The following is a 24,578-nucleotide window of genomic DNA, read 5'->3' on the forward strand; positions in this document are numbered from 1 at the left end:
ATGCCAAGGAGAGGAGAGAACAGCCAAAGGATCATTAGTGTATGCAGCACCATGGGGCTGCAGGTTCACACACAGAAAACTCAGACAGTTGTTCTGACAGGTGAGAATGGTCCCCTCACACACCTTTCCCTCCCCCCTCCTTCCATCTCACTTTCCTCTGACTGAACAATTTTGTCCAACAGTATGAGCTGGGGAGCAACCTCATCAGCTCCCCAGGTTATAATCACACATATGTTGAGTTCAAAGACTGTGAGAGAATAAAGATATAACAGGCTAGTAAGGGGCCGAGGCCCTACAGTACATTAGTGTGTGTGTGTGGGGGGGTGTCTGTATGTGTGTGGGGGTGATTGAGGTGGAGTAGGCAGGGAGGGAGGGAAGCCAGAGTGAGATGTTCAGCTGGGTTAGGTCTGATGCTAATGCTCATTTAAAATAGTGACAGGCTGGAAGAGTGCAGTGCGAGCCGGGCTGCCTTAATTTCTCCCTGGAATAGCTCATGCCCGACCTCCGTGCCACATCCAAAATCTCTGGAGCTCAATTAAAATTGGATTAGGTGGAGATGCTGGATGTGCAGCACAGCATCTCTGGTGCTTTCCTCCCAGTAATGCCCCAGCCTGACACCTCTGCAACCCCCAACTCAAACAGTTGTCATAGAGACAGCACGGCCCAGAGGAGGCAACGTGCTGACTGGAGGGGGAAGTAGAGAGGAAGGGAGGTGAGATGGAGGGAGGGCTATGGAACTGCGGGCACACTGTTGAGGGCCAGGAGCAGCTCACTTGGAAGCATGGCAGCTTTTATCCCCCTCCTGCTCTGCAGCCAGATGTTCTGCAAGTAGTCTTCTGAGTACAAAGCAGAGGGCAAGTCATACAAATATGCAGCTTACTCCATCAAGGCACAACCGAGCCGTATTTGAATAGTTATTAAGTTATTTGGATGCCTAGAGACTTTGGATGGTTTGACATATTTAGCAAAGTCTCTATTAATTTTATTATTTTACTATTTTATTTATACAGTGCCATAAAGATGCCTCTTGAATGATCTATTTGTTATATCATTTATTATTTTAAAAAAACTGTAATTAGGAGTCCTGCAAGTAACTTAAAAATAAATTTTAAAAAAAGCTAAAATATTTAAACTCTTATCTGACAGTCAGTGCAAAAATATTTTAGACCTGGCTATTTCTTGTTACCCAGCTAGAGTGAACATTTTGTTGCCATGACAAAGTACAGGCCAAAGGGCTAGCTGTCAACAAAAGAGAGGCTAAAGAGGCGAAAAAAGAACTGATTTCAAACAGCCCAGATCAAAAAATTTGTCATAACAACAAAGCTTTGGTCTAAACCAACACGCAGGGGCCCCTGTAGACTTGGAGATTTGACAAAGCCCAGCCCTCATTTTTGGAGGCCCAGCTGTAAAAAATGCCATTTAATGAACCTGTCTGCTGAAGCTGTCCCCTGCCTGTCAGAGGTGTCAGCCAGTGACAAGCGCTGGGGACCGCCGCCTCCAGTCACAGACAGGCCTGCCAGCTGGAGACTTCGGCCCCAATCTAATCACGCCACCAGGAAGGGACCGGCGCTCTGCTCTTGGTCTGTCACGCTCAGGGCTGGGGGAGTAGTGAGGGGACGGGTGGAGGGGTCTGGTATGGCCGACAAGCATAGCCTTTTGTTTCCACACAGGTCCCTCCATGCAGGCTCATTAGGAGCCACAGGCGCATGCGCTGCTCTGCCAGCTGCAGGGAGATATACCTCTGCAGAATAATAACCATAATGCAATTTAACGTCTCTGTCCGTTCTTTCCTTTATTCCCCTTCTCGTCTTTCCCTGATTTGACAGAGGGCAGGCTGCATTCTGCCTCTAGAACATCACAGGTGGAAATCGGGAAAATATTTTGACAGAATAGATGAGGAGAGGCACAGGTGACACTGGTCTTTATGCTGAAACTCTTATATAATAATGTGCAGGTGCTCAAATGAAGCACATCATACTTAAAAGCGATGCGGAGCCACTTCATGCATGGAAACAGATCGTAATCATATCTGACTTACGAATAGCTTTAACCACACATTGGCTGAAACACTATGACAGATGTTATTAATACATCTAATGAAGCATTTCCTAAAACCTGGTGCAATTTTTTCCCATATGGAACAATACAATCCAACTCCACTGCATCTATACCAAACAGAGAATAATATCATTTAGTAAGACCTCTAAGCCAGCATGACTGATATGTTTATATGAGACTGTGGAGCACTGTGACAACCTGGTATCACAGCACCTCCACTGCATTCTTCTAAGATTTGTCTAATAGGCTTCCACTATAAAGCCTCACAACTGCATGGTCCCAGGCGGCCAGAGCGAAGAGCAAAGTGGAAGAATAAGGGGAGGATACGAGAGGCAGTTTCATTCTGAGTGATATGACTACTCCCCCAGGAGCAAGAGGGATGGATTTCACACATGGCAATTTGGAGGATCAGCACACACTGTGTATACAGTATTCAATGGCTGACCCCAGGCAATATAGGCCATATCTGTGAAGAGGCTGAGCAGTCGAAGAAGGCAAGAGAAGGGAAAACCTGGTAACAGCCAGAGCAGAGAGCAAATCTCAGCTAAGTGGGCGAGCATCGTCAGCCATAGATGATGTGGTAGACTGGGTCACAAAAAAAATGTTTAGATGATATGATATATTTGAAAGTAAACCATGAAAGAGGCTAAAACTGATGTAGGGAGTTTACACAATAAATAAAAAGTATTTCAATGGCATACATGTTTTACTTTGAAAACAAAACAAAAAAACCCATCTCTTTTCAGAAACACTGATTATAAGGAATAACAGGAACACCATATCTGGAAAGAGATGTCGTTACTATTTTTTTTGTAAATGCAATTTTTTAAAGACCAACAAAACAAAAAGTATCTGTTTGTATAAATACGCCCATGGGTAAGAGATGACATGTAACATATTGTGACACGTAAAAATAGGAATACACTCTGTGCACTGCCATATTTAACTTTATAAAGCTGCGCATACAGAAATCTTAGGTGCCTGACCACGACGTCCCACCTCCACTCTTTTATTTCAGCTATAAACCCTTTTACATCCTGCAAAGATTCATAACACATGCCTGAGCAAAGCTTGTGTCTCATCTGATCCTCCCTTAATGTGGCAATGTTATGAAGTGTAGAAATAAAAAAATGTAAAAGATTCAACAGATTATTAAAAAAAAAATCAGCTTTTCACTTGGTTCCTCTATGCAAGACCCATATCTCAACTTCAATAAAGTAGCAGGCTCCTAAAGCAGGTATTGGGGGGGAAACAAGATACAGATTTGCATAATCAGTGTCACTATACATTTGGGTGGTAGCTGGAGTGTGGCAATATGACACAGCTTGGGTGCTCTGGTAAGACCAGTGGGATAAAGGAGATGAATATGCATTAAATATGCTGGCAGTTCACTGCCCCAAATGTCCAGCCAAGTTTGTCAATAACATTTATGTCAAGGATGGTATTTCACGCACATTAGCAGGCCCTGCAGCGCTGTCTTCAACACTGCCATGGTAGGACAGGTGGGAGGAGCCGTTTTCCTAGTTCTCCTTAAAGAGTCAAGGCTCTTTAAACATTCTTATCTGTCTATGTTGGACTATAAAAGCTACAGAAATGCCATGAAAAATCCAAACAGTTACTTAGACTTGGGGTTCCCTACAGCGATGATTCACTAAGTTTGGCATCAAGCCACATGGCAGAAGATTTCTGGGAGGTTAGAAGAAACAATCCAAAATATAAAATGCCATTCTTTTATGACCTTACTGATATACACAGTGTAGTATATACAACTGCAGTAGGACAATACATATTTTATAATGTTATCTTATGATCAACATGTACTTATACAGGCACATTTTATGTTATTTCTCATATTTAACACAGGTAACTATATTTACTTGTGTATTCACCCACAACCTTTTTGGATGCTTGACGCCGGAGCTGATTACAAGAACATGTTTGTGCCGTTAACCTTCCTAAGACCAGTGCACAATATGCAGAAACCTGTTAATAGACATAGCAAAAATATAGTGGGTAGAAAAATATAAAATGATAAAAACACAACAACCACATGCTGAAAAACACTTACCTTTTGAGGTCATTACCAGTGAAATCATAACAATAAAATTATTTTGCTTTTTATTAACCAACCACCTACAGTTTAGGAACACCTACTACTACAACCACATACTGTTTGGCCTCATTGAGGCTCAGTTAGTTAGCTCTATGTTTTAGAGAAAAAATTGATATCAGAGTACAGATCTCACACTTCCTTTACAGACAAATGCTACAAACTACCATCCAGGTCTCTATCACTCACCTCTGTAGCAATGTGATTTACATTAAAATGTTTTTTCATGAAATGTAGATTATTTTGTCTCCTCCTTGTAAGTAGTAACTTAATGTCTTGCAAATAAATGATATCTTACGAGTAAACAAAGAAAGAAAGGAAGACAACAAAAATTTAAACATACGTATGAACAAGCTCAAGTGCTGACCTACCCACAGCAGCATTCACACACACACACACACACACACGAACACACTTAGTGTACACATCATCCAGATAAACAGCTTGAGGATGCCTTCACTAAGGAGCTTGAGAGAAGGGATGCAGTCATTTGGTATGGGGTCTTTTCAGCAAGCTTTTCCTAATGGGACTTTTTCAGGGACTTGTCAGCATTAAGATGACTGAAATCTTCCAGGCCTGGGTACCAGCTTCCTCTGGCTGCCACTGAGAGTGCCAAGCTGATCGCTTTAAATCCAAGTTTTTTTTTTTTGTTTTTTTTTTTGGTGGTGAGTGGGACAGGCTCAGAGAAAGACAGAGAAGAAGAGAAAGAATGAAACAAGGATGGAGAGGCGGAGAGACAGAGGAGAAGAGGGACAGAAAGAGCAAGTGGTTAGACGAGAGGGCCTGATGAGCAATGAGCGCCTCACTCGTCCTCAATTAATCTTGTCTTTCTACCTTTGCTTTGGCGCTTCCCTCAGCACCAAGGTAATAACGACACCCTCATCCATTATCCTTTTATCCCCGTTATTCACTGGGAATTGCTTAATAATATGTTACAGATTTGTCCTCCTTCGTATAATTCTTTCTGTCATTCGCAGTATATCATCTGGAAAACACACAGCCCCCTTTCTGCTGGACGCTCTTTGAGGATTATCATGGGTGACACCTTCGGGATGCAGCCAGAATCTGGAGCATCATTTTTTCAGGCATAAAGTAGAATTACCCTGACTTATCTGTCATTGCCAAAAGCACAACAAGCCATTCAGGGCCAAAGCAAAGGTGGAACAGGTTCTTATCGGCTTCTCTGAACGAGAGCGCTTGTAAATTTATGCTAATGAGGGCCTTTTGTCATCCAGGCTCACCCCTTGGGGCTGAACGGGGCTTGCAGGGTATGATAATCTGGCTGTTGAGAGCACTAGATAATTTGTACTTTATCCTCATGTAATTATATAGTTTAAATCTTTTTACCAATGCTAATCCTACGACACGAGGAAGTGTCTTAACCATGTCTATGGTTCTTAGCAGCGCTAGTTAGCGTGCATTTGACTCTCTCTCATAAAATCACGTAGGAGGAGTGCAGCACTGATATAATTACTCTGACTTTCTGTAGCCCATGCTATGAATCCTCATATCATTTTGATCCACCATAGCAAGCAGGCAGAAAGCCAAACTAGTAGCCTGGGGGTATGCGAGGCAACTCAGAAAAGGTGAAAACGTCGTAGCATGGCTGAAAGAGCTCTCATCATTTTCATCAAGAAAGAAAGATGGGAGAGAATTAGAAAATGGACTGAGAGGAGTAAAAGTAAGTGCAGTAGGGTGGCTTTGCAGATCTTTTGAGGTCTTTTTGCTGTCCAGGGGGACTCCAGGCCATCTTGTGTGCCTGCCAAAGCCGACGGTCCTTGACAAGCTGCTTGGCATGCTGTAATTTGACTAATTACATTGGATTAGACCATATTAATGCAAGCTGTTTTCTCCAGGGTCGCTGACCCACCCAGTGTGTCCCTAGCTGGTTTCCGCCCATTCGGTTTAAACAAAACATGCACAAGAAAGAAAGTAGACTCTTTGTTTCTTGAAATTATAAAACTACAAACATGTGGCTATACCCTTTACATTATTTTCATGATGGGAGAGCATGAGTTAAGAAGCATCCACAGCGGAGAAAGCTGTGAGATACAGCCTGCATTTTCCTGAGGCACATCATCACAAGATTCTTTGATAACAAATCCAAATCCTTTGCCTGCTTTATCTTTCTGCAGGGAAAGAAAAACAAAATGAAGACTTTTATGAATCTTACAGTCCCAGAGATCATAAAGTAGTTTTTCACACATGCCGATGAGGGTAGGAGTCTCCACATACTGACAACAACAGTGCAAAATTTCATTCTAATTTCACTTTAATCTTAGAAAAATATCAGGATGAAATCTGAGGAATGAGGCACTGTTTTTGTGTGTGGTTTGGTCACACTATTGTTTTTCTGAGGAAATGGCGTGTCGAAATCCATGATTAATATTTATAACAAACAATATATAATTTCATCTGCTTTAAAAGTGAGCTGATATGCTCAGAAAACCAGAAAGAATACGTGTTTGTAAAAAAGAAGGAGGGAAATAGACCCTCATTTGCATTTGCAAAACTCCAAAATGAAAGGGGGGAAATGAGCCATAGAATATGTGTGTTTTAATACAAGTGCTCTCCCTATTGTACCAAATCAATTTGAGTTTCACACAAAGGAGAGGCAGCTTCACTGTTTGTATGTGCTCCTCTGCCTTGAACATGTGTAATAATAGTCTTAAACCAGGCGTTATAAAGACAGAATACCAAAGAGGCTTACAGCCTTGGTTTCATGAAACATTTAGGCAAAAGTTCCAAGGGCTGAGGATGATGAAAGAAGGTAAGCTTGAAAATAGGCTTCTGGGATCCACAGCCCTTATTGTACAGAAGTCACATCAAATTAATACTGAGGGCCATTTGCAGCCTTTCTTCTCCTGAGCTTTTCAGAACGGATTAAGCTATGAAAACTCAGAAATTACTAAAGCACCTATTAGGCATTATGCTCACCCTTTCTCCTCTTTTTACTTTGAAAGTCATAGAATGTGCTTCACTTCACTCGCACTTCAACTCACAAGTTGTTTGCAGACTTGAAAGAAGGGGAATCTTATAAACAGTGTCATGAAAAATATATATTTCCATTTGCGCTAGAAACCCTGCCCTGACAATGGGAAATAAAAGACAATATTTACTTGTTTACACATTGTACATTTGCTATAACCCACATTTGCCTACAACCCAATTGTTTATTATTTTGTGAGTCTGTATATCACACTTTGGAGATGCAGGCCACAGTATTCAGGCAGTTTACTCAAAGCCTCTGAGAGCGTTTCAACACTGATGAAGGGCCAGCATTGCTAGGGGTCTCTCAGGCTCCCTGCACCCCTCTTTTCTCTCTCAGTGCCTCTTCAAAGAAGCACAGGGAGTGCATGAATTGTAATTATGGCTCCTAACAGGATTCAAGAGCACCCAAACGATGGCACTTGAGAACCAGGTCGTGTGGAGTTAAACGGCTGTCAGACACTCAAAGCTCCCCAGCATGTGAACAAACCCACAAAGGCTGGACGTGTCCAGTCCAGGGCCCTCCTACCCACTTTCCCTCTCATAGGGAGAGATTAAAGATCATCTAAGGCCTCTTTAAAGACCTATATGGCCTTTCTGCACTTTTACTCACATTCCAGTTTTACAGAATGGTTACAGCTTTTCAAGTAAGATAGTAAAACTGAAAACAAGGGGTAAATGAAATGTGCAATTAGGAGCTGCATTGTGTTGACTTAAATAATGAGGCAACACCAGAGGAGCATCATCATCAGGGTAGGCACAAAGGTTTGTGAGGGATCAGGTAATTGGTACCACCTGAGAAACCACTCTAACCACAGTGTCAGATTAGCCATTGGCCTTGCCTTCAGAATAACGGAAAAGATCATCTGGTCTCCCCAGACAGTTTCAATGACTCACCAGGGCACAAGAAGCTTCACTACACATTAAAGAGCGCGGCCTTCAGTCAGGCCCATCCTACTCCCCAAAAACACCCAAAAGAAACCAACCTGCAGCGTGAAGTCCCTATGCATGACCCTTATTAAACTCCTAATTGGATTGAGAGCTGCTAAGAAAAAAATTTCAACATCGTTCATTCAGCTGAGATTTTCTTTAGCATTCCTTCCAGTAGTTTGCCTCTTCAACAATAACATTCAAAATCAAGTCACTGAAAACTTTTCCCCTTTTCAAAACACAACCAGATTCTCCAAAAATGGGAGTATAGGCAAAACCTTTTTCACCTTTTCTTTTAAGGCAAAGCACTATTTGATTTTCACAGGGTGCAAGTGACAGGCTGAAACAAAGCCTAGCGCTGGCCATTGTGTAGCCTTTCAATGTTGTAATGGTCTTAAAATGGCTACAAGCAGGGCCCTATTCAGTGGTGACCACGCTGCTCAGCTCTCTTCTCCATATCCAAGACAAACTCTGCACTAAGCTGGAACTCTGAGGTCAGCTGATAAGTGAATGAGGGACTGAGTTCACTCATAACCACAGCGTTAGACTTATCGGTGCTTGCACTGCAGTTCTCAACACATTTAGAGCAATTACAGAGAATAAATAGTGCCATAACAACAACACCAATCAAGATCATTACAGAAAATAGCATAATGACAATAATTACAATAATATCTCATTAAGGGAGAGAATGAGAGACAGGGGAGAATTAATAGCAGACAGGTGTACAACACACCGCAATTACGGAACCTGAAATTAGTTCACTGCCTCAAGGCAAACAGAATAGAAAGGGAGGGTTGCAAGTGAAGTGTCTACGTGTGTGTGTGTGTGTGTGTGTGTGTGTGTGTGTGTGTGTGTGTGTGTGTGTGTGTGTGTGTGTGTGAGATGGGTGGTGGGGGGGCTGGTTTCAGGACTGGAAGTAGGACTGATAGAGAGAGGCTCACTGACAAAAAAAGGAATTGCAAATAAGCAAACAAAAATGTCTTAAATGTGTAAATTAGGGAGAAAAATAAGAGGGAAAAGCAGCTTTTCCCTGCAGACTGGTGCCTTAGATGAGAAGGGAGCAGCGAAACGTGATCAAGGGGAGCCGTGGAGCGGTGCGGCAGGCGTCAAGATGAGCACTCAGCCAGCGAGTGGCAGCTTCTCCTTTTCCAGTCAATCATTCATTACAGAGCCAAGTGCTGTGGAGGAGTGCCTCCTCTTTTTGACCTATCATATTACTGCCTCTGTAAACTCCTAATCCTCCCTTCGTTAGATGGTGTCAACAGCCGACATGCTCTCACCCTGCAGCCGCATTCCCTGCTCAGACACCTCCCAAGTCCTGCCAAGACCACAGAATTGACACTCTAATAAAATCGTTTGAAATTTAACAAGGTAGAACGGCACAACTTTATCCAATTTTTTTTGGTGCTTTCATCCACCATTTTGACTTTTTAGTTTTTTTCCATCATTAGAAAGAGATTCAGGAAAAAAAAAAAAAAACACTTGGTAATTAGTTTACTTTTTCTTTTCATTTCACCAACAATTTCAAGGCCCCAGTTCACAGCGAGCACCACCAAGAAAGTCTGACTTTAGCTCTTCAGCCTTTCATTGGCTGGTCGGAGCAGCCTGGTTCTTTTTGCCTTGAGGCTGTTCCTGAGCAGGTGAAAGCCTGGAGGCAGGAACCTGCACATCAGCACTTCTTCGTCCATCATGACTCTTTCATGGGGAGCCAGTCTCCTGAGCTTCTCTACCAGCGAGATGACTACTATAATGAATCCAACAGATGAAAGCCCAGCAGGACAAAACAAAACTCAGATACATCTCCACACACACACACACACACACACACACACACCAGGGTTAGCACCAATCAGGAACTCGCTGTGTGAATGTTGTTATTTGGGTAAACAAAGGAGTCAGATGGAGGCTGGAGAATAGAAAACCAGATGAAGCATCTGTGTTTTGGCAGAAATTCAAAAGGCAGTTTTGGGTGATTATGTCATGCTGATCACAAACAACAGCAAACAATCTAACAATCAAGTTCATCATAAGCATATCACACAGCCTACTCAACTTCACACACACAAACACACACGTGGACAGTGTGTGGATGGGTTTAGGTAGGGCCCCAATTTAAGCTGACAGATACCAGATAGAAGATACTCAAGGAAATGACAGCAGTGATTTAGTATGGTTCTGAGTTTAGCTGAATGTGACAGTGTCACAACAAAACTATGGCAGTGAATTTATGAGTAAGGGCCAGCAAAGTTCATTCATTTATTAATGAAAGATAGCACATTTGTTTTATTAGCGTTTGTAGTCCGGTACGATCTTAAAATATTTTACCTTACTGGGAATATATATGTAAATTTGTGAGATGCACTTTGTCACGGTTGAGACACACCTACCACATAACCCGGTTTGAGGGATGTTAATTACCATATAAAATAAGCAATTGGCATCCTACCCCATATGTCCCTCTTTTTTAGAGAGAAAGATGGAAATGAGGTGGGGTAGATTTGATTGTGACATGCTCTCCGTCTGTGCTCCACAATGTGTGGCTTTGCCAGTAACAGGCTAATATTCAGCACAGCTCACCACCACCAGAACTAATGAAAGTAGACAAAATGTCTCTGCTGCCATCTTTGTCTAGCATCCGCTCAGGGTGAGCCTCCCTCTTTCCCTCCTTTCCTTTTCACCTCCCCTCTTTCCCCTCACTCTTGAAGGGAGGGTGACAGCGGCATAAAATGGTGGCGAGCAAATGTGCCTTCCATGTGGCAGCAGTGGTGGGGGTGACAGGGCAGGCTGAGGCCAGTGCTATCAGCAGTGTGTGGCTGTTGCTTTGAACAAGCTGGATGGTAGCCATGGAGGATCAGGGCCGAGCTGATGAGACACCAGCGGTTACAAACAAAAGCAGCACAATATCAAATCAAGAAACAGGCCACCCATCCAGACAGAAAACAGTTCTTTGATAAATGTAAACTTGTTGTCTAGGGTGGCTCGTTATTAGCCAACTGCACATCACTTGGTTATTCTTCATAGGCTGTTTTAATGTTTTAATGTGCAGAATTGCATTCAAAAATAATTTGTGGCTAACAATGATTGATATTTTAATCAAAATATCATATTAGATAAAAACATAATTCTGACTAGTCTAACGATAGACATTTTGATATGTTAGACAAATAGTAAAAACCTTTGATATAAAACATATACATTTTATATATAATTTACAAACTATGTGCATCTTAAAATGTAAGACATAAAATGCTTAAATTTTAAGATATAACCACCTATACATAAAAGTGTGGAACAAAGCAAACTGCATTCATCCAGCAATTTGTGGCTGAGTCGTTCAGGGGGCTTTTAGTTAACCCTGAGCTCAGAGGATGATGAAGCAAGGGCATAAATCACAGAGTGAAACAAGGCAGACTCCTCCGATTCATTAATGGAAATGATCTGTCAATATGTTGGAGTCAATTCACACGTGTCAGCTGGGCTCAGCACACAATGGGCCAGCCAACTTATGAACTCCCAGCACCACTCCACCGAGTCCATAAAACAACTGGCATCGCCGCTGGGGAGCACCCTGAGACACCACCCTCTTGCACAGACCACCAGATGACACAGATGGGGCGAAACCAAACAAAGACGAGACTCCCTTTGTACAAAGAGGGACCCCTTTCAAAAGCCATTCATGCAACAAATTGGGGAAATCTGGCCATGCAACACTCTGGGTTTGCTCTTTTATTAGCGTGAGCTTTACGTCACAGTAAGTGAAATCAGATTTATGGACCTCTGCTACAAAGGTAGTTAAAATCAAGCACACTTTTAAGACACAGAAACTTTTTTTTAAAGCCATGTTAACCAACAACAGTTTAGCTATGTTAACCAGAAACAGCTTGTTATTTTGAACATGAGCCACAGAGCTAAGAGGCCAGTTCTCTTTTTACAACACTGCCATCTTGCCATAGCGGCCAAAATATCAACTTTATAAAAGCTAATGAGGACAACTACACACAAAGACAACGCTGAACCATGTCCTCTCCTCCAGACTTGATGGATTGTTTGCCTAAAATAGAGCTAACTTTTCCAACACGACATATTTTTATTGTTAAATCAACTTGACAAGCTTGCAATTCATTAATTGTAGTTTCCGTTTCTTGTTTGTTGCATTAGTTAAAGCAGCATATCGCAGTGGTTCCTCGTAGTCACAGAGATTAATGACTATTAATATCAGTCAAAGGTACTGTATGGGACTCCTCCATTTAATGGTAGCTTTAAACAGCATCAAGCTTGAGTACTTTCAAAAGCAGCCCATCAGTTAGGGAGGTTTGTTTCCATGTAGGTCATTAAATATGTGCACACAGGCTTTCTCTTATTAGGCCCTCTGCAGTTTTCTTTTCTTGTTCTTTCTCAGCTGCACACCCGTGCTGCTGCAGCAATCTACATAGAGAGACATTTGTCATCATTAGCCCTGCTCTGACAGTTGGCACCCGGCACCTCAGATCTCTAGGACTGGCAATTATGAACCCTTCATCCCTTATTTAGGCGACATTGCCTAATTTCATCACAGGCCTCACCAGCAGCATTTGATTACCAACAGCCCCAAACCAAGAATATGCCACCGATTCCTTCCATTCCCTTTGTTTTGTGCTTCCGTGTACTCCCACTCGTCGATCACATGACATGTGGGAGAGAACTGTGTTCAGTTCATCTAAGATTTGAAATTACTTATAAGACACGAGGGCTGCAAAGGGGACTGTAGATGAGCATCATGGGGTCAGTGGGCAGATGATTACAGCACCCACCTTTAGATGGGATGGTAGACATCTCACAGATATTAAGATTAATCACACTACTGATGCTGCTGCTGAATGGCTGCCTTTTACGACAGACAAGATGGAAGTCAGACATATAATTTTCTTTGATAAGTAAAATAAAACTAAATTTAAATGCATGTTAACAAATGAAGTAGTCAGTTCTTTTACAGCAACCTAAACCCTACCGATTTGTTGAAAACCGTAGGAAAAAAAACATGCTGAATTATTAAATAATAAACCAGACACAATCCTGCTCCATTCTTATTGTTATGTACAACAAAATACAATGCTTAAACTGTGTGCTAATACGACGAGTGGAAATCACTGCACCAGCACTTTCACTGCACTCAACTGCCAACTGCATAACCTGTGCAAGAAGAAAGTGCACTGAACACAATGTAAGCCTGTTCTTTCCTTTTGTGAAGCAAACCACACATTTTCTGGATCGTTATTTTGGCAAACAAAACTGAATTATATTTATGCTAAATTCATGCAAATACATGCATGTAATTTATCACAAAGGCTGACAAGCGTACCATATTGCAGAGGGGAGGGGTGAAGGGCCAAATGAAGCTGAGACAATCAATTAAGTTTCATAATTTACACTTTTCTTCACCTCTAGGTTTTCTCAAAATTTCCATCATTCTGATAAGTTTGGTGATTTCTCTGTCTGGGTGTGTGTGTTTACTATGGATATGGTTGAGTTGATCACTAAAGGGTCTCTGAGAGCCTATGGATAATGTGGTCCAGCTTTCTGACTTCTCCAAAGGAGGCTGCTAATACACAGCAGAGAATAAGACAAATGAATGGACACAATCCGGAGGGGGTCCTCAGTGAAGCTCCAGGCCCAAAAATTAACTGGCCTCCTACAGAGACACCATATTGCTTGGAATAATAATGCTCTGTTATTAAAAAATTCCAATAACAATTTCATTTGTGACAAATAAAATTATAGAAAATGTGTCAACGTGAGTGGCTATCCCATGAGATTAAAATGTATTATTCCTCACAGTTTGAGAGCCAGTGTTGATGTCACTTCTCTGAAGTGTCACTGCTTTTAATCTGATTTATATAGAAATATGTCATCCTATTAAGTCTACTTTGACTAATCTGCATATTAGTTTGGGAGCTAGCTGGTAAACTCCTTTTAAATCACTTGAGATTCTCTCTTTCAAAACTAAATGACCCCAGAAATTAATGGAAAACACATATGGCAGACCCTGTTTGTTCTTGTGTAATAGGATTATGAAAATAATAAAACATCAACTATAATTATGACGCCAGTCAGAAGGGTTCTGGTCATAAAGGTCTTGATCCAGCTTAAAATCAGCTAAATGCTATACTTACATAACATCATTCACTATTTTGTTAATAGTCATGAGGTAATACTGAAAATTGAAACTGGAGCCAAGTCACAGAGGATAGTGTTGGTCAAAATTAGCCAACAGACATTCATCTTTGTGGAGCATTGGTTTTACATGTCTCCTCTGGAGACTCACTTTTTCTTTTCTTTTTTTTTTATGCTTGAGGACACATACCGCTTTGTACATACAATTAAAAATGCACAATATAAAATGTGTTTGTTTAATACATGAATATTACTTATGTGTATAAATACTGCATGAAGCAACATACATTAAATGACTTTCACCACAATCAGGAGAATATCGTTTCAAGTAACTCAAAGCATGAGTGGTGTCATCAAAGGGCAATTTCAGCCATCAGACAAGCACCATTGACCTTGTGCCCGGACATGTTAACAGGACGATCAGTCTTACTGGAAGAAAGGAAAAAGAAAAATGGAGGAAAAAAATGAATAAGTGTAGAGGCATGCTCTGAAAACAAAGAGGCCTTCAAAACAGGGTCACATGCTTGTGCAAAATTAGGGGAAGTAGGAGACATTGTATTGATTTACACAATCGTGCATGCATTTTGCTGGGTCAGAAATAGGCCTGTGCTGGAATCACAGACCGATATATCACGTTGAAGGGCCTTCAATAGCCTTGCGGGATGGCGAATGAAGCAACAAAGCTAGCAATGTTGTAATAGTAAAGATATGGGTAAGAAGATTGGATTGTCCTTGGCTAGACCTGACAACTGCTGGAGTCATGGGACTACAGAGCAGGTTGAGTTACTGTGAGATCTGTGCAGCCACATGCTTTAGATTAAGAGGTGATAATCTCAATGAAAATCCCCCCCTTCTATCACGCATACGGATGGCCAAAGGCTGGAGCACAACCTAGAGAGGTGCAACTGGATTCTGAGGTATCTGACTTGGAGCATGATAGCCCGGAAAGTGAGGCTTGTCTGGTTTCAATAAAAGGCAAGTACCTGCTGGGACACAGACAGTGGGAGAGAGTGAGAGAAAGGAGTATCAAAGCCTGAGAGGGAAAGAGGCTTTTAGCTACCTCTCACCACATGAAGACCTTCCAAAATGTCCTCCATATCCTCCAGAAATATGCTGGTGAGGATACAAACTTTTGGTAATGAAATATAATTAAGCCTTAATGTGACAAAAACTAAAATAAAGAGCCAATCTTATTATTCAATATCAGAATCAACCTTTCAATAGAACTTTATCATCCCACTATTACATTTAGTGGATGATGCTACTCCATATCTGTCATTTCTGCCTGGTAACAGAGTGAAATTATGACTGGGGCTTGCCAAGAAGCTACTGGCAGTGTGTCCATGACAGACTGTGATGATAATGGGAGTCACCTATCCATCAGGGTCCTTCCCTCACACGCCACCTCCTGCTCAGCCGCATCCATGTAGTGAGAGTCAGAGCTGACGTGCGGCGCTTTGCCCTCATAATGTCTGGTCTTATGCAGCTCTGACTAGTGCAGAGATGAGTGTAAATGCCTTTGTGTTCCTTATCTGATCTGTGCAGCATTCTCTTTTTGAAGTCCTCTTCAAAGCATGCACTGTACCTTGTGAAATGGAGTGCCAGTGCAATGATGAGAGCCAGAGAGGGTTTGGCGTGGATGCAAGATCTCTTTATTGTGAATCACTGCATCAGACCAATATAGTTCTGCCTAAAAACAACACACTAAGACATCATTGGGCTTTACATTATACGGTCAACAATGTCAACCTTAATTGTTAGAATTATTATCAACTCCTGTATTTTATTTTCTTAGTCTTATTTCTACATTTAAATCTATGCATCTTATTCTACTATTGCTGCTGCTTTTTTTTAATATTGTTGTTGAAGAAAAAAAATAATGATTTCCAATTACAGGCTGCAGAATGCCAATGTATATTAGTCTCCTCAAATTAATAATTAATTTTGATTACTGGCATTTATGAAAACGAAAATCATAATTTCAATAGTGCAAACATTTTCATTATAAAATAATAATTAAAAAAGCACAATCAATCTTTACTCATTCTTCAATCATTTGGCAGATTAATAAAAAGGTTTCTATACTTTACATTTTTTTGAGCAAACACAGCTGTTACATTTTTGTAGTCCTACAATATACATTCATCAGATGACTGAAAAATAGTGGCGCGAATTGCATTGCAGGCTGTTCCCGCACAGTAAAAGAGCAAAAATAAAAGCGCCTGCTCAATCCGCATGATAAAACACAAGCTGGAGATATAAACTCTCTTATGTATCACAGTCACGACGTGTAAAGCGTCAAATTATATCACAAACCTGAATATAAAGAGCGATCACCTCACCATACTGATGAATTTAACTAAGCCGGAAACCTCTAATAAATAAACTAATTCATGATGATTTCATTCATATATAGCTTCAAAAACAAAAGGCACTAATAACCCAAACCTCATCTCTACAGTACAACTCTATTTTGCGTAGAAACTCTCCAATCTGATTCTAGTTCATCTGGTGTGTTTTATAGAAGAAATGAAATCCGGTCCACTGGAGAAAAAAAGATTTAAATATGCCAAATTTAAATGTTTTATTATCGGAACACATAAATACTTTAACGATTCTAAATCCACCTACTGTTTCCTATATGACTGAATATAGCTGACTAAAAAGCAGCAAATAGCGTCCAAGAAAAAGCAACGTAACGCAGTGAAAATGCTGTTTTTTCCCCCTTCCCTCCACATGCGTAGGTGTACTTCCGCTCCTCGATATACTACAACTACCTGTACTTTTTACTTGTATATAACACCCGGGGATGAATTTGTTTTCGATAAACTGGGAAACGGTGACGCATCGAACAGCGATTGGACATCTTGGTTTCAACTCCTCCCTTATAATAAAGAGTGTGTGTGTCTCCCTGTTGTAAAACACAGCAACACCGGGCGTCTGCGTCAGGAGGGCACACTTCACTCTGCGCAATTACGCGGACTCCGAACTGGCACAGTGATCAGAGCAAAACCAAAAGGCTTTTTCCAGCTACTGAACCTCACGAGGTTGAAATGGACTTTTAATCAGGTCATCCTGATAAATTCGAGGACTTGCTTCGAGCACTTCAATGCAGTTTACGGTACAACTGCTGTGAATGTTGTGATCCGATTGTTACGCATGTGCTCTGAGCACAGCTTTTAATAATTGTCTTATAAATAGACATTTTTTTTCTTTTTAAATAGCTTTCTTTCTTCTCTAAAATTGGCTCCCGTACAAACAGCCGCGTTGGATCCCTCGGCTTATTGCGAGACTCCGGTGTATAACCCGGATCTCTGCCCTAATATGATAGCCGCCCAGGCAAAATTGGTGTATCACCTCAACAAATACTACAACGAGAAATGTCAGTCTCGAAAAGCAGCCATCTCCAAGACCATCCGGGAGGTGTGCAAGGTGGTATCGGATGTCCTGAAGGAGGTCGAGGTGCAGGAGCCCCGCTTCATTAGCTCTCTCAGCGAGATGGATAATCGTTTCGAGGGACTGGAGGTCATTTCACCCACCGAGTTCGAGGTTGTGCTCTATCTGAATCAGATGGGAGTATTCAACTTTGTGGATGACGGATCTCTCCCGGGCTGCGCCGTGCTCAAGCTCAGCGACGGCCGCAAGAGAAGCATGTCTCTCTGGGTAGAATTCATCACAGCCTCCGGTTACCTCTCGGCGCGCAAGATCCGGTCGAGATTTCAGACACTGGTGGCGCAGGCAGTGGATAAATGCAGCTACAGAGATGTTGTCAAAATGGTCGCTGACACAAGTGAGGTGAAGTTGCGCATTAGAGACAGATATGTGGTGCAAATCACGCCGGCTTTCAAGTGCACTGGGATCTGGCCACGAAGCGCTGCGCACTGGCCTCTCCCTCACATCCCCTGGCCGGGACCTAACCGAGTGGCAGAAGTCAAAGCGGAAGGTTTCAATCTTTTATCCAAAGAGTGCTACTCCCTGAACGGCAAGCAGAGCTCAGCAGAGAGCGACGCCTGGGTCTTGCAGTTCGCCGAGGCCGAGAACCGGCTCATCCTGGGCGGATGCAGGAAGAAATGCTTGTCAGTCCTCAAAACCTTACGCGACCGTCACCTCGAACTGCCCGGACAACCGCTGAACAACTACCACATGAAAACTTTGGTTTCCTACGAGTGTGAGAAGCATCCCAGGGAGTCGGACTGGGATGAGAACTGCCTCGGCGATCGCCTGAACGGGATACTATTGCAGCTCATTTCATGTTTGCAGTGCAGAAGGTGCCCGCATTATTTCCTGCCTAATTTAGACCTGTTTCAAGGAAAACCTCACTCTGCTCTAGAGAACGCGGCCAAACAGACTTGGCGACTGGCAAGAGAAATACTGACCAACCCCAAAAGTTTGGAGAAACTCTGAGGTAAAAAAAAAATAGTTAGTTCACCTCGTCTTAAAATGTGCGGTAAGGAGGCCTAACGAGCACATAAACGGACAGGAAAGAAAAAAAAAAGCCAACCAACTTGCAAAGTCTTGTGAAATGTGGCTGTCCACTGATGTTCACTATGTTTTGGCCTCGTCTGTTTTAAGTTCCTTTCTTTATGACAGGCGGTTTAGTTTGCCATTTATCCCCGTGCACCTTTTAGCGGTGTCAACCTTTAGGAGCGAGTCTAAATTATTGGCTACCATTAATCCAGCAGGCCACCTTAGCAGTGGTGTCTTTTCTCTCCGTGCCACACGGTTGCCTAAATCCTACATTTTCTAAAATGCTTTAAAATAAAGCCCCGTGACAGACTTTGAAAAAAAATAAAAATAAAAACACACATCTGTACATTTTATACTGTAAATACATTCATAGATTGTGATTCAAGTGGTCTGAAATTGTGAATGTTGTTCTGTGACACGTAAATAGGATCCACCTGTTTAAATCTACTTCTGAACTTTTTCTTTATCTGGTAGAAACGTTATTAATTTATACTTGCATCAGTGGTAGTCTGATTCATCTGTTTCAATGGACATTGTCTAATTTTTTGAAAGTTTACATTGTGATGGTAGGCGTACGACATTTGTTACATTGAAAACATTCCAACAATTTACTTGAATTATTATTTAAAGTACTCGAACATTTTCTTTGGTTGTTGTTTTTCTCTACCATGCTTAGGCCAACATGATAAAAAAAAATGAAAATGATAACATATATATAGTATATATATTACAGTTTAATTGAAAAAATGCACTTGAAATACACTGGATTATAACATCTGTGATCTTATTTTTTAATTTCTGTCTTTGATCTAATTTAAAGAGCTAATAAAACGAGCTGTTTTATATTTGTGTCGCATTATGGTTTTATTAAATGTGCTGACAGCAGACCTCATACCATGCAAATATAATGGAATCTTTAATTCCGGGGTCTCTACATAGATGAATTTGACACATTAAGCAGGAAACTAGGGAATTAATTTAAACAGATCTGAAATACAGCTGACCAGTTTGGGATTTTTTAAAACGTAACCTCACTGTGCAAGAAATCCGCGCGTAAATGTTTTAACATTTGGTGGATAAAGTGTCACGGCTGTTTGATGGCTGACCCTGCACGAACAGTAGGCCTCAGTGGTCATCATATGATTTAAAAAAAAAAAAAAAAAAAAAAGATGCATAAATAACACAGCGAACTGAAAAACACAAAACGGAAATCAACCATGTTTTACAACAAAGTTTTGAGCAAAAAACGATATAACACAAAAAAAAGCAAGACAAAGCGGCGCAGCTCTCTGAAAGCATCACCTGCGCAAATCCGCGTTCTCTCTTTATATAAAGCCGAACAACAATTGTGAATTTAAAATATAGTTCATGTTTAATTCCTGTCGACCAATTACAATGAAAAAAAAGAGGTGAGAAACATGTCGGAAGCCAAGCTGCCCGCTTTAAACCTGGACTGCGCACTTGCTTGCAGGTTACTTACCTTTGGGTCGACCCTTTTGAAGGCAGGGTCATCCTCGTCCACCTCGAAGTAGATTTCAGTGGTGGTGATGGACAGAGTCCCCCGGGCCACCAGGACGGGGGCAACAAGCTGGGCCGGGCTGCTCAGGACCACTGGGCCTGCAGAGGGTGGAGGGGGCATTAGTATTAGTAGCCTATATGAAATATATATAAAAAAACATAATGTTAAATAAAGCGAGGCTGTGGTTTATTGTGTAGAACTGATCACAGGAGGTGCCACCGTGCCAGCCTGTGTGTGTATACACTGTGCGTTTACACACATCAGGGAATTTTAAAAGGAATATTGTAATCCAGTCAGATATTATGCATTATGTCAGCACCGGGAGTCTTCGTTTTATTACCAAACGCGCGAATTGCACAAGTCCGTATATGCGCATAACATAGTAGATCTAAGGCCTTAAGGTAGATCGACAGGTCTTTAACATTGCACCCATTTGTACCTGTTTATAAACCAGTGATGCACTGTTTTTTTTTTTTTTAAAAAAAAAAAGGTTTTATGATCTGTCCGGCTCATAACGCAAAGAACCACCACTATGAAGTTTTCATGAAGTTAAATCAATTAAAATAAAACATTTCTTTTTTCCTTCACATGATCTTAGTATAATAACGTATTGATAGTATAGGTGCACAATACAACTTCATGTCATGACATTCAGGGCTGCTTTAACAGGGGCGGCCTATTAGTGGATTTCGAAGAATGAAAAAAAAAAAAAAGCTGCTCTTTTACACTCAAATACGCACTAAGCCATGTAGGGAAACAATAAAAGCACGATCTTGTTCTCAAGTCCAAATATCTGTCCAGACTTTTAAGGTGTGATGTGACCCTGCCAGCTGATAGTGATCACATCTTTATTTCAGTCTCCTCCCTCCCTCCCTCTCTTCCTCTGCTTCATCCTCCATGTTCTCAGATCAGTGTCGCTGTGGAGCACCGTTACAGTGATTTGTCTGCCCTCAAACGAAAGCTCTCGAAATCAGGATATTTATCGATCCCTTAAACTCCAAAGAGCCACTTTAATGTCTCATCAATCTTAATCTGCGTTCTCCAGCCAATTATGGCCGATAGTGTTACAGGAATACAAGTGGATTTGGGTCTCAACTCCCAGAGCGCCCCTTCATCGCTCTTGCAGGCTGCACAGTCTGAACAGTCTGAACAGCCCTCGCTGGATTTTTTTCTCAGCGTTGCTCGGGTCCATTAACGGCGATCCTATCTGCTGATGCTATCAGCCAGGGCGCTACACGCTGCTTACAAGCTTCATAGGAAGAGCAAATACTAGCAGTGACCTCAGCCTGTTTTTACTGCGTTTTAAGGAACGTTGAGTGTATTTATAAAAAAGAAGAGAAAATCAAAACAAGAGAAAAAAAAATGAAAAAAAAATGAAATTGCATGCAGTTAAAAAGTGGATGTGAATATTATTAATATTATTAGTAGTAGTATCAGTTCATTTATGGGACATAAATTGTTTCAAGTGCAATAAAAGGAAATTGCTTTTATGTTCACTCCAGCCCAAAGAGCCCATTCACCTCTTACTAGAAATAACATTTTTAGGGCCAATGCATTGTATTGCAGCCCTAAAGGGCTACACTGAGAGAGAGACACAATGCCTGAAGCATTAAGCCGCAGCATCCATTGCTCATGGGGAGGAAGAGGATTAGGCAGTAATCCCCTCAGGGATCCTTCCATAATTAGGCTATATGGTATTAAAATGTTTACAGGAGAATAATGAAATTAAGGGCAAGTTACACAGGATGAGTGGTGTATATAGACTAAAGCTTGGATTGGCCAGCTGTTGGCTCTTTTTTCCAATGAAAATATAAATATTTGTTAAATGACAGGCCGATTTAATGAAGTGATGAGAAGTCTCATTTTGGTATTTTGGTGTGGTGGGAGTTTGGGAGAAGTGCTGAGAGGATGAGTTTATTATTACCCACAGTCCATCCTCTGGACTGCAGTGTTTGATAAGGCAGAGTGCTTTTATATTGTACATTATGAGAGAAATTCATGTGAAAGTGGGTTACATGCACACCTGAGCACTATCATTCACTGTACGTGTTGACTTATAGTAGATTCAGACATGCACACACAGCTGCAGCCATTATAATCTACATTAAGCCATAGCATCCATTGCTCATGGGGAGTAAGAGTATCTAAGCCACAGTGCCTTGACTCAATTGAGTCACTGACGCAATTATCATTTCTTCCCACTGTTTTCACAGCATGTATTCATTTTTCAACATATAACATTTGCATGTAAATGCCTGGATATATATACAGACTATTTATTAAGGCTGCAGCATACAATAATTAAATTCCCTTATACAGAAAAATCCATAAATACTAAACATAAATAATACAACTTTCCAGTGTTGTTTGAACATTTTCTTTTTGATGTCACACATATTCTGTTTATATTAAGAAAATACTTGTAGACCTTTGAATTAAAGAAAAAAATAGAAACTTGGGATACTTGGTTATGCAAAAAGCAGAATAACATCCTATATTCCTCTCACTTTTTTCTGAAATTACAAATTCAGAAATGTTGTTGGTTTTACTCTTATATAAACATGTTTGTAGCCTTGTAAGGCACAGACGCCCCTCTTCCTTCCTCTCACATGCTTATCTTAATTTTCTATTTTATCTGGTTTTGGTTACAAATTGAGCATACAAAAAGGCTCATTTAATGCCAGTGCAAGTACAGACAGCATTTCCAATGTTTGTGGGGGAACAAAACTCATCATAAATTCAACAACCAAGGCTGCCTGGGCCCTTGAGTGCAGGCGCCGCCCCTTTGGCAGCAGCAGCAGCAGCAGGCAGTGACCCAAAGGCTGGCAGGAGGAGCACTGTTGTTGACAAGGATCTCGTCCCAGATCTCTCATTAAGGCTGTTCATGCCTGAGATTAGATACAGTCCAAACACAGACAGTACATCCTGGTAAAAACATTACCCAAATGTTGTGAGTAAGGGAGCTCCCCTATTGGTTAAAACATGAATTCAAGTTTGATTCAGCATAAAAAATAACAATAAGAAAATACAAGAATATAGATATATTCTTAAATCCCAGCACTTTTCCACCTTCAAAGTTTGGTTCAGCTAACAAACAATAAATGTATCACAAATGTTCAATCTATTTTGTACAAGGTTGTTATCAGTTTTGTCAGGAGAATTCACTCTAGTTGTATTTTAGCCCTTGCCTTGCTCTTTTGATTGGACAGTGCAGGGTTCATCTGACAGACACTGAGTGTTTGGCTGTCTGCTGGCCCTGGGACAAAGAGGAGGGGCTACCCTCCTCCTCTGAGATATGTATCTGGGATCTTAGTTGAGATTTCACTGCTCAGCAGTGCTCTGGTTAAGCCCGAGCTTCATATACTAAGCCATGATAACTAGGTAATGTAGACAGGTTTATGAAACTGATGTTATTATTTACATGTCTGAGAAAGTCAAAGAGCCTCTTTTTTCATATAATTTCTATCCCAATTTGTACCTGGAGTGAATCCATTACACACAGTCATTCTATTTGTTACTGTTAGAAGTAGAAGCTCAGATCCTACAGGTTTAGTAAAGACTTTTGGGAAGCATAACAGATGGAGTGACTATGCAGTCAAACCTGTGACACTATTATTGCAATTCCATTACCAAAACATGAACACTCTACATTTGTCCTGTTCAGTTTTGTTATTTTTCTAAGACAATCCAGCTAGTTTTAGTAAATTCTATGAGAATAGGAAAATGAAACAATTTTTTTAATACAGCACGTCAGTCAAAGAGCTAAAAATGTATACACAGCTCTAGAACGGTGAATGTTCCTTTGCATCATCTAAAGTAGTCAATAATCCAAAATACAACAACAGCTATTGACAACAACTGTCAGCAACAATGGTCAGGCATCTCGCCATCAGAGGACAAACCTTTACTGCTTTATAATCCTTGTAGCTGGAATGTAAGAAATGTTCTTGGAATTGATGACGGCCAAGGCTAAATATTACTTTATATCAAACTAAAAAGCACATATCATTTAGGCATCAAACCAGTAACAGACCTTGCTCATTTAAAACACCAATTATTTGCATGAGGTGTTAAGTGGAGATTTGGCTTTATTGGCAAGTACGTCGTGCAGCATTCTTGATATACACTCAAAATTCAAGTGAACTCTGGATAACTTACCTTTTAAAGCCATGGCATTTACTTGAAAACCAGCTAGGGCTTGGCTTGATAGTTTGGCTCACATACAGAGTGTGATTCAGCTTAATTTACGGGATCTTTGGGCAACCATTCCTTGGCAGTAAATTGCACTTTTGACTGAATGGTGTTAGCCAAATGTTTAAAGCTGAGTTAACATACTGTATAAAAAACAAATAA

General features: G+C 41.0%; 2 protein-coding genes across 2 annotated transcripts in view; one reads left to right on the forward strand and one right to left on the reverse strand.

Annotated features, from left to right (window-relative positions):
* nbeab (neurobeachin b) overlaps positions 1-24,578 on the reverse strand; it is a 191,559-nt gene that overhangs the window by 36,446 nt on the left and 130,535 nt on the right. Inside the window, exon 40 of the mRNA XM_070828730.1 lies at positions 20,187-20,323. Coding sequence (XP_070684831.1) covers positions 20,187-20,323 — 137 coding nt within the window. The remainder of the gene's footprint in view (positions 1-20,186; positions 20,324-24,578) is intronic.
* Positions 17,173-19,501, forward strand: mab21l1 (mab-21-like 1). The gene has a single exon (XM_070829475.1). The coding sequence runs from the start codon at positions 17,564-17,566 to the stop codon at positions 18,641-18,643; it is 1,080 nt and encodes a 359-aa protein (XP_070685576.1). The 5' UTR covers positions 17,173-17,563; the 3' UTR covers positions 18,644-19,501.

The sequence above is a fragment of the Pempheris klunzingeri genome, chromosome 4 (genome assembly GCF_042242105.1).
Source record: "Pempheris klunzingeri isolate RE-2024b chromosome 4, fPemKlu1.hap1, whole genome shotgun sequence".
Classification (NCBI taxonomy): Eukaryota; Metazoa; Chordata; class Actinopteri; order Acropomatiformes; family Pempheridae; genus Pempheris; species Pempheris klunzingeri.

What these genes read in the sequence shown, in the direction of transcription:
- mab21l1 (XM_070829475.1), top strand. Translation starts at nt 17,564, where the DNA reads ATGATAGCCGCCCAGGCAAAATTGGTGTATCACCTCAACAAATACTAC.